Source organism: Chelon labrosus, assembly GCF_963514085.1.
Source record: "Chelon labrosus genome assembly, chromosome: 2".
Taxonomy (NCBI): domain Eukaryota; kingdom Metazoa; phylum Chordata; class Actinopteri; order Mugiliformes; family Mugilidae; genus Chelon; species Chelon labrosus.
In genome coordinates this window covers 932,211-942,879 of record NC_140338.1, presented here as the reverse complement: position 1 = coordinate 942,879, position 10,669 = coordinate 932,211, and the positions used below count along the sequence as shown (strand labels likewise).

The 10,669-nt window shown below is 42.1% G+C and overlaps 1 protein-coding gene across 1 annotated transcript; it reads right to left on the bottom strand.

Moving 5' to 3' along the window:
• Positions 1–3,392: 3,392 nt before the first annotated feature.
• On the bottom strand, positions 3,393–10,130 carry LOC311499431 (protein NLRC3-like). Its single transcript, XM_084560381.1, has 6 exons — positions 9,592–10,130; positions 8,643–8,857; positions 6,217–8,071; positions 5,552–5,725; positions 4,026–4,199; positions 3,393–3,749 (listed from the first exon to the last, which is right to left on the bottom strand). The coding sequence occupies exons 1-6, from the start codon at positions 9,816–9,818 to the stop codon at positions 3,452–3,454; spliced, it is 2,943 nt and encodes a 980-aa protein (XP_084416507.1). The 5' UTR covers positions 9,819–10,130; the 3' UTR covers positions 3,393–3,451.
• Between the last annotated feature and the right edge of the window lie 539 nt (positions 10,131–10,669).

Here is a 10,669-nt window from a genome sequence, read left to right as displayed (position 1 = left end):
GCAACGGTGCACAGTGACTGACTGAAGGGGAGGGGAGGAGGCTGCTGGGAGGGGGGCGGGTAAATGGATGGAAGTCACTTCCGGTAACAGTTTAAAGTAAATTAAATTAAACTGTTAGAACTGTAAATATTATTAATAAACTAATAAAAAATAGTTATACGAAAAAACAATTAACTTTTCCAAAAATCTTCATTCATTCATTTTCTATACCCGCTTATTCCTATTAAGGGTCGCGGGGGTCTGCTGGAGCCTATCCCAGCTGTTGATTAAATTAAATTTCTGGGAAATGCACAATTATTTGGGGGGAACAGTGGCGTGGTGGTTAGCACAAGAAGGTTCTGGGTTCTAATCCAGGCCGACTGGTTCCTTTCTCTGTGTAGTCTGCATGTTCTCCCTGTGTCTGCGTGGGTTCTCTCCAGGTTCTCCAGCTTCCTCCCACCGTCCAAAGACATGCTGGTTAGGTTCATTGGTGATTCTAAGTGAGGAAACAGCCCCTCTTTGTGGCCTTTTGTGGAACTGCAGCTGACTTCATCAACATCTCTATTAGAGTCCATTCAGAGAATCAGTGGGAAACTTCTAGTAAACAGACAGATCCACTGAGTAAATGATTGACGTAGTAAATCCATAGATCCAGTAGGTCCGGAGTTTTCAAATAAATAGTCTGATAGAGAGTTTGACATTCATGTCAGAGTGTGATTAGTTCACTGTGTACAATAATAGTGGGAAAGTCCAATTTCTGTAATTGGTTCACTGACTGTAAAAAGTGTGAAAAGCCAAAGACTGTGGTTAGTTCACTGTCTGTAAGAATAATGGGACAGTCTGTGTGGGTAAGTATATGACTCTAGGAATAGTGGAGTACTGTAGAGTGGTGGGATCAGTTCAGTGTTTTTTTTTTTTAGAATGGTGGGACAATCCAAAATGAGTGGTTAGTTCAGTGTCTTTAAGAATAGTGAGACACTCCAGAGTCTGTGTGGCTAGTTCAGTGTCTGTAAAAGAAAGTGGGACATTCATGTGTGTGTGTGGTTAGTTAAATGTCTGTAAATTTAGTCGGACAGTCCAGTACGTGTGGTTAGTTCATGTCTATAAAAAATAGTGGGACAGTCCAGAGTCAGTGGTTAGTTCACTCTCTGAAACAATAGTAGGACATTCGAGTGTGTGTAGTTAGTTACATTTTTGGAGGAATAGTGGGACAGTCCAGAGTTTGTGTCTAGTTCATGGAAACAGCACCATTTGGTGGCATTTAGAGGAACTGCAGCTGACCCCATCAACATCTCTCCATCAGAGCCCATTGAGAGAATCAGTGTGAATCTCAGAGACTTTACAACGCTGTGACAGTGAAGAGGATGAGGTTAGTTCATTGTCTGCAATAACAGTGGGAAAGTCCAGATTGTGTGATTAGTTCTCTGGCTGTGACAATTGGGAAAAGCCAAAGATTGGATAGTTCACTGTCTGTTAGAACAACAGGGCAGTCCAGTCTGTCTGGTTAATGCAATGACTCTAGGAATAGTGCCGTAGTGTAGAGTGGTGGGTTTTTTAGAATGGTGGGACAGTTCAAAATGTGTGGTTAGTTCACTGACTGTAAAAACGTGAGAAAGTCCAGAGTCTGTGGTTGGTTTAGTATCTTTAAGAACAATAGGACCGTCTATTTTGCTTGGTTAGTTCACTGTCTCTAAGAATAGTGGGACAGTCATGGTGTCAGGTGAAGTTGAACCTTATAGCAAGTACAGAATTGAGTGACAATAGTTAGGTTACATTCACTTATACAGTTAATGCAACTACTTATTATGTAGTGTACATCAGCTCAACTGGGAAACTTGTTCTGTTGGTGCAAATCTGATTACCAAGCAACATGGAGAGATGTTAAAGAACACTTGTATGTGGGGAAGTTCCATTTCAGACACTTTAAGGGTATAATAGACCAATTAAACTTAATGGAAACCTGTAATAAGTGGATTCATTTATCTTTATATTTATTATGTATACTTGACAAAATAAAGCTTCTGAAGTCAAAATTCCTTTGAAAACAACCTACCTACAATATGAATCAGTATCTGTAGAGGTGATACTGAGCCAGATCTTCAGGTCAGACATGGTGTGTCTGGAGAGTTTGTCATTAATGGGTCATTAGAGAACCAATGATCAGGGAAAGAAGCTACCACCCAGGTTCACCTGAAACACATCCTCTAATCACAGGTGAGTATCTGGTTGTTAAGAGACACTAGTTATAGTTTCAGGTGAGCACCACCGTAACTCTAGCCTGGCGTAGCCATACTCAATTCTAGTCAGAATGTGAGTCTGGTACCGCTCCATAGGGCTGTGATTATGGGGCGTGTTTCAACCGAACCAGGAAAAAAAATGCCTCTGCACTCAATTGGATAGACCTATAACCAATCAGAGCAACGGAGTGTGCGACGCATGTTGTGTCCCATATTCTTAGCGACCATCGGAGCCAGCTTGTTTGACTGTCCGTTAAATAAAGTTTGAAAAAAAAAAACAAAAAAAACATCGGAGCCAGCTGATAAATTAAACTTTTGCCGAATCCCGTACGAAGGACGGCAAAAACATCTTTACGATTAACAAATGCCTTGATCGCATGTATCTGTTCCTCTTTTAAAATTAATGCGCTGTCGATATCTTCTAGAACAGACTCGATGGCAGAATCTACATCTCAGTTCTCCAGCGGCAGCCATCTTTGTTGTAAACAAATTCAACCCAAGCGCTCTTTGGTGACGTGGTTACGTTACTGTTGATCATCTGTCCATCATCGTATAAAGCCCGCCCTGAGAATCTGATTGGTCCGAACAGTTTCTGTTCGAGCATAATTGCGCCTTAACGGAGCGACACCAGACCGAACTTCCAGACCAAAAAATGTTGTGGGCGGGACTAAGTTCGGCTGGCACCCAGGCTACCGTAACTCCCCATCAGTCATTTAAACCTGAAGAAGACACCTTTTCATCTTCATCTTTATGTTTTATCACCATGAATACACCAATAATATCACATATAAATGTAAAAATCAGTCTTCACTTTTTAAAACAGGATGAGATCCAGACTTAGGTCAGATGTTCTCATGATTCTATTCCAGCATCCAGCATATACACACATCCACTGGAACTGAACAGAAGCTCCAACAGTGTCAGGAAATATCAGAGAAAAGTCCAAAAACCTTTAGATTCCAGTGTTGACTCAGTGGAGTCCATAAAGCAAAGAGCAGAAACAGAAGCACATCTATATGCTGAGTGAGTGAAACTGAACACTGGCTGCATCACTGTGAGTAGAATGTGTGTTTTAGTTTATGTTTCTGCTGAACATGTGGCTTATTCTGCAGCATTTATCTGCAGGCAGTCTCTCTACACAAAAGCTGCTGCTGCTGCTGCTGCTTCAACCTCTGGATCATCAGGACACAGCTCATCCTCTCTCAGCTCACACACCATCCTCTTCACAAAGATCATTACATCCAGCTGCAGAGAGAAGAAGAAAGAACAGAGCGCACCCAGTATGTCTTGACTTTGATACTAACTGTGTTTAGGACAATACTGCTGAACGTAGCATGGGCTCTACAACCCTCTACTGACCTCAGAGTCTTCAGTCTACAGTCTGGACTCTCCACAAGATCAAGAAGCTTCTTCACTCCTGAATCCTTCGGACTGTTGTTACTTAGGTCCAGATGTTTCAGATTGGAAGGGTTGGACTTCAAAACTGAGACCAGAGAATCACAGCTGATCTCTGACAAACTGCAGCTCATCAGTCTGAATAAAAATAAAAGATGATGACGACATGTGACAGTGTGAGGTGTGTGATCTCCTTCCAGCAGCTGTGGTTTAGAGAGAATTTACTGATACATGGATCACAGCCGGTTTCACTCCAAATGAAATTTGACTAAATGATGATGAAACAAAAAAATGATAATGAAACAACAATAAAGTTATATAAGAAAAAGAAGATAAGACATATAAGAAAATTAATTAGATTCAGTTGGTGATTAAACATATCAGATCTACAACAGTAACAGACAGTGAACTGACCTCAGAGTCTCCAGTCTACAGTCTGGACTCTCCAGAAAACCACACAGCTGCTTTACTCCTGAATCCTTCAGACTGTTGTAACTCAGGTCCAGATGTTTCAGATGGGAGGGGTTGGACTTCAGAGCTGAGACCAGACAATCACAGCTGATCTCTGATAAACCGCAGTCAATTAATCTGAATAAAGAATAAAAGATGCAGATTAAAATAATTGATATTTCAACCACATGTGTTGTTATCACTGAGCCTTTCTATAAAATGAGCAGAATGAGTTTGTCTTTCTATTACAGTGAATCATCATCATATCAGTCTAGTGCAGTCAATAAATTCTACAAACACTCGTCTTGAACTATATGACATTTACAGATTAATGCAGAGGTGGCAAAAGTAACCACATTCTGTACTTAAGTAAAAGTATGGATACTTGTGTAAAAAATACTGATTAAACTCCTTTACTCAAGAAAAAGTAAGATAGTACAGGCTCAACCCAGTAGAAGAAGAATACAGGAACACTGGTGTATAGAGCTGACGGAGGGTAAAAAAGTAACAAGCCTGTTTTTCCAGTGTAAGGAGTAGAAAGTACAGATATCTGTGTACAAATGCAGGGAGTGAAAGTAAAAAGTGGTCTGAAAAAGAAATACTCAAGTAAAGTACAGATACTTGAAAAATCTATTTAAGTACAGTAACAAAGTATTTGTACTTTGTTACTTCCCACCTCTGGATATATCACATCTACATAAGTAACAGTCAGTGAACTGACCTCAGAGTCTCCAGTCTACAGTCTGGACTCTCCAGAAAACCACACAGCTGCTTCATTCCTGAATCATTCAGACTGTTGATTCTGAGGTCCAGATGTTTTAGATGGCAGGGGTTGGACTTCAGAGCTGGTCCCAGAGAATCACAGCTGATCTCTGACAAATTGCATCTCATTAATCTTAATAAAGAATAAAAGATGTGGATTAAAATAAAAACACAGTCTGCTTAAACTTATACCACACAAAAAATTGTATGTGTTCATGTTTTTACTGAACACAACATGTTAACAACATAAATAAGTATAAAACGTATTTGAACCCCTAGGCAAATGACTAGGGGTTCACATCACAGATCTAATAGGAGCCAGGAGTCATCCAAACTGGAGTCCAATAAAGGTGATGAGATTGGAGATGTTGGTTAAAGCTGCCCTGAACTATGTCTGTTATGATGTTGGTCATTGATTGTACCTCTGACAAGTCAACTCTCCTCCAGTAGAGCTCTGTTACTTATTCCTGGGTGGAGGCTAAAAACCAGAGGACACTGAATCTTTCTAGTTGGAAGTCATCGACTCTGGGAATGAGCTCAACCTTTTATCAAACTATTGTTCAGCCATTTAGAATTGGACAATTTGAGAAAAATAAAAATTTTACAGATTCATGATCATGGAAATACTGAACATTTATCAACTAAAAACACATCAAAACGCACATCATTCAATGATTTGAAACGAATACATAAAGAAAACCTACAAAAGCATCAGTCAGTGAACTGACCTCAGAGTCTCCAGTCTACAGTTTTGACTCTCCAGTCCAGCAGACAGATGCTTCACTAATGAATCCTTCAGGTCATTATCACTCAGGTCCAGCTCTGTCAGATAGGAAGGGTTGGACTTCAGAGCTGAGGCCACAACTTCACAGTGAGTCTCTGAGAGTCCACATCCAGTAAATCTGTGATTAGAAAACATATAAAATCTGTTGTTAAATCAGATCATTTACATTCTAGATCCAGACTGAATGAGTATGAAACAGAGTGAGGTGATCATCTGATGAACATCTGTGGTTCAGCTCATCTCATCTTACTGTGTTTGACATGACACAATGACTCTCTCTCGCAGCTGCAGACTTTTAATGACAATCTCTGTTCTGCTTAAATGGAAAATGGAGTTACATTTAGCCTTCCATACTGTCCAGTCTGTCAGTGTGATTTGATCCACAAAGTCAGAATGAAGACATCTGGTTGATGAAAACATTTCTTTGACTCCAGAACATTTACAATAAGTTGAACTCAGTGAACAGTTCTAGTTGGAGAGATGATCTCTCTTTGCTACCTACTACTGTCAGCTACGACTGCTCACGTCCATACGCAGGAAAAATCTGATGACTGCTGCCAAACGCTGCAGAAATGAAACTAAACACTTGATGATCAAATTAGGACTCACCGAGCCTTTCTGCAGTTCCTCACAGCTGGGATCAGTCTCCGTCGTCCCTCCTCTGATGTGTTGTACTTCTCCAGGTCAAACTCATCCAGAACCTCCTCTGATATCTGCAGCATGTAGGCCAGAGCTGAGCAGTGGATCTCAGAGAGTTCCTCTGATTTGTTCTTTGACGTCAGGAACTCTTGGATCTCCTGATGAACTGAGAGGTCATTCATCTCCATCAAACAGTGGAAGATGTTGATGCTTCTGTCAGGAGAGATTTCATCAGTGTTCATCTCCTTCAGCTTGTTGATGGCTTTCTGGATGATTTGTGGATGGTTCTCTGTCTGACCCAGCAGACCTCCTAAGAGTCTCTGGTTGGACTCCAGAGAGAGGCCATGAAGGAAGCGAACAAACAGGTCCAGGTGACCATTTTTACTGAGCAGTGATTTCTCCATGGTTCCATACAGGAAGTCATCCAGAGATGAGACACAGCTGGGCTCCTTTCCAAGATGTTTGGACAACTTCTTGAGAAAAGACAAGTTCCTTTTCTTCTCTTGGTATTTGTTCCTCAGGAAGTCCTCCAGCACCTTTGTCTTCTTGTTGGTGTAACAGTGGAACATGTAGACTGCAGCCAGAAACTCCTGAACGCTCAGATGAACAAAGCAGTAGACTGATTTCTGGAAGATCACACTCTCTCTTTTGAAGATCTCTGTACAAACTCCTGAGTACACTGAGGCCTCTGTCACATCAAGACCACAGAGCTCCAGGTCTTCTTGGTAGAACATGATGTTTCCTTTCTCCAGATGTTCAAACGCCAGCCTCCCCAGCTTCAGAAGAACTTCCCTGTCAGCCTCCATCAGCTCCTGTGGACTCGTCTCATGTCCCTCATGGTACTTGTTCTTCTTCCTCTTTGTCTGAACCATCACAAAGTGTGAGTACATGTCAGTCAGGGTCTTGGGCAGCTCTCCTCTCTGCTCTGTAGTCAACATGTGCTCCAGAACTGTAGCAGTGATCCAGCAGAAGACTGGGACTCCACACAGGATGTGGAGGCTCCTGGATGTCTTGATGTGGGAGATGATTCTGCTGGACAGCTCTTCATCACTGAACCTCCTCCTGAAGTACTCCTCCTTCTGGGCGTCAGTGAAGCCTCGTACTTCTGTTAGCCTGTCAACACATGTAGGAGGGATCTGATTGGCTGCTGCAGGTCGGGAAGTGATCCAGACCAGAGCCGAGGGAAGCAGTTTCCCCTTGATGAGGCTTGTCAGCAGCACGTTGACTGATGCCTTCTGTGTGACATCAGACACAATCTTCCTGTTGTTGAAGTCCAATGAAAGTCTGCTTTCATCCAGGCCGTCAAAGATGAACAAAAGTTTACAGACAGCCAGCTCCTCTGCTGTGACCTTCTGTAATGTCGGATGGAAAACATGGAGCAGCCTGAGAAGACTGTACTGCTCATCTTTGATCAAGTTCAGCTCCCTGAACGAAAGCACAATCACCACACTGACATCTTGGTTTTCCAAACCCTCGGCCCAGTCCAGAGTGAACTTCTGCACTGAGAAGGTTTTTCCAACTCCAGCGACGCCGTTGGTCAGAACCACTCTGATGTGACTCTGTTGGTCAGGTAAGGCTTTAAAGATGTCGTGGCACTTGATTGGAGTGTCATGGAGGGCCTTCATCTTGGAAGCTGTCTCAAGCTGCTTCACCTCATGTTGGGTATTAACCTCTTCACTCTGTCCCTCTGTGATGTAGAGCTCAGTGTAGATCCTGTTGAGGAGGGTTCCACTTCCTGTTATATCACTTCCTTCAGTCACACATTCACATCTCCTCCTCAGACTAATCTTATGTTCATCTAAAACCTCCTGCAGACCAACATCTGCTGGAAAGAAGAACAAACGTGAGACAGAAAGGAAATACTCATCCCTGTTTGAAGTCACAAAGAACAGAAAACTGACTTTAACTGAGTTGTAAAGAGGAGGAAACATTAGTGTTTGATTGAGAGCAGAAGCAGCAGGTTGAGCTTCAGCAGCTTGTTTGCAGCTCTTCATCTAACAGCTCACTGTTGTTGTTAAATCCCCATGATGTAGAACACAACAATGTGAATTGGGGCGGCTGTGGCTCAGTAGGTAGAGCGGGTTGTCCACGAACCAGAGGGTTAGCGGTTCGATCCCCGGAATGTGCCACATGCCGAAGTGTCCTTGAGCAAGACACTGAACCCCCAGTTGCTCCCAGTGTGTGGCACTGGTGTGTGAATGTGTGTGTGCTTGTGTGAGCGAATGGGTAGATGTGTCTATGACTGTAAAGCGCTTTGAGTGCCAACAGGTAGAAAAGCGCTATATAAAAGCAAGGCCATTTACCATTTACCAATGTGTCTGGATTAAATCAACGGGTTTCCAGAAAAGAGTCCATCAACAGATATACAGTCTTACTTTGTACAGTGCTGCTCTGACTGGCTGTTTGGAGTCCAGGTCTTCTTCTGGATCTTGGTCCACACTGGGGACAGGAGGAGTCTCCTGATGAAGCAGACTGGTCCCAGTATGAGGTGATGCACTGTCTGCAGAACCAGTGTCCACAGCTGCTAGAGACTGGATCCTTCAGGACGTCCTGACACAAAGCACAGCAGGACAGCTGCTCCTCCACAGAAACAGGACTCCTCTTCCTCTCTCTGTCAACACATTTCTTCATCATCATCATTTGCAGATTGTCAACATTTGACATCACTGTCCAGAAGCTCAGACGCTCACAGAGAACAGGAAAAGTTTGAATTGACTTCCTTTGATTTCAACTCTCCTGCTTTCATCAACACCAATCAACTGCTTTTCCTATTTGGCTGTCTTATTTAACAATGAGTGATCTACCTGCTGTTTGCTGTTAATACAAACTCAACACTTCCTGCAGAGACTTCACAGTAAAAGTCTTCCATAAGAGAGAGCTGATTATGTCCTTCACTGTTTTATCTTGAGTTAGTTCAGTCTGAACTGAGCTTAGAAAAGTCTAAGAAGTGTTACTGATAGTGAACTGGACTGATAGGGAGTATTGGTCAGACAAAGATCACATTCTAACTATACTGGCTAGTTGCTACATACTGACCATGGGAGGAGGAGAAAACTGCTGTTCAATCCATCCACTAGTACCCCAGCTGCAAATCTTTACACACTTCATCATTGGGACAAATATATCTGAATACTGATGAGTGGATATTCTGAAATGGAGGTTATCAGGTGTTTTACTACAGAAATACCATCAGCACTTCCTGGTTCTAAAACCCAGACTAGGATCTTACCTACCTGCACTAAAACATCTGCACCATGACTATAAATCTTTCAGCAGAACATTTCTGCTTCATCCTAAAATCATCATCTTCCATCAGGTCAGTTTACAGTAGAAACAGTCTCTTACTTTGTGTCTGAGGGTCCAGGTTCTTTACTGAAGAGTGGATTTATTTCTTTGGACCTGTCACTCTTCATAGACAGACAGCTGGATACTGTAGACTCTGCGCCATCCTCTTCTTCCTCCATCTTCTGGACTTTAGTCAGTCTGAGAGGTAAACCAGTAACACTCAGTGAGTTTACATCAACTTCAGTTACAGTCAGTCTTCTCCAGTCAGCTGATTTCTTAACTTTCATCCAACCACACTGAGGTCAAACATATTTTCACTGGAAGACATTTTACTGAAACACAACAATGACTGAAACAGAAGGTTTGTGACGTCCTGGCTGCTGTCACAGGATTTGTTTTAGTTTAACACTAACACTGTCCCTGCAGCTCAGTCTGATCCATAATATTTAATTACCTGGCTACATGTGTTGTAATGTCAGCTACCACAGCTAAGAGCTAACTGAGCTACATTCTTCATGAAACAATGAAAGTGATTGACAGTAAAGGACAGAGTTTCTCTCCAAGGAACAAAGTAGCATCAGTTTTAAAATCTCTCACCAGACATCCTCCATGTTCTCTGTTGTGAGGCTTCTTGTTGTTTGACAGTTTATCATCTCATCAGTGAAATGATTTCAATCCACACAAACTATGTTTCATGGTTTTATGAAGGGAGCGACTGAGAGAAAGAGAGAGAGAGAGAGAGCAGTGGTGGTTGAGAGACCTAGAGAGTGAATGAAGATCTCTCTCTCTGAGCTGTTACTGATTAGAGGAGACACACACACTGACCAAAGGTTGAAGTTCAGAAACAATAAGGAAATAGAGTCAGAGTCTCTGCAGGTAAACACTAATCATCACAACTAATCAATGATTCATTTGATACCAGTCTCTACTTTTGTTCTTTTCTTTTTACAACTTTAAAGAAGTCAGAATCTTGCACCACTGAATGAGACCTGGTTGGACTCTAAATATAAAACCGTCTTCATTACAATGACAAACACTACAACATCAAACTCACTCTCTCCTGACCTGTTGTGTAGAAACAATCAAACTGCATATACAGATGTAGTGTGTCAGTAACAGAAAGAGAAGACGACTAAGA

Coding starts and splice junctions, on each gene's coding strand:
- LOC311499431 (XM_084560381.1), bottom strand. CDS start 9,818: ATGAAAGTTAAGAAATCAGCTGACTGGAGAAGACTGACTGTAACTGAA. Junction 8,858..9,591: donor CCTGGACCCTCAGACACAAA/GTAAGAGACTGT, acceptor ATGTGTTGACAG/AGAGAGGAAGAGGAGTCCTG. Junction 3,750..4,025: donor TGTAGACTGGAGACTCTGAG/GTCAGTTCACTG, acceptor ATTTTTATTCAG/ACTGATGAGCTGCAGTTTGT.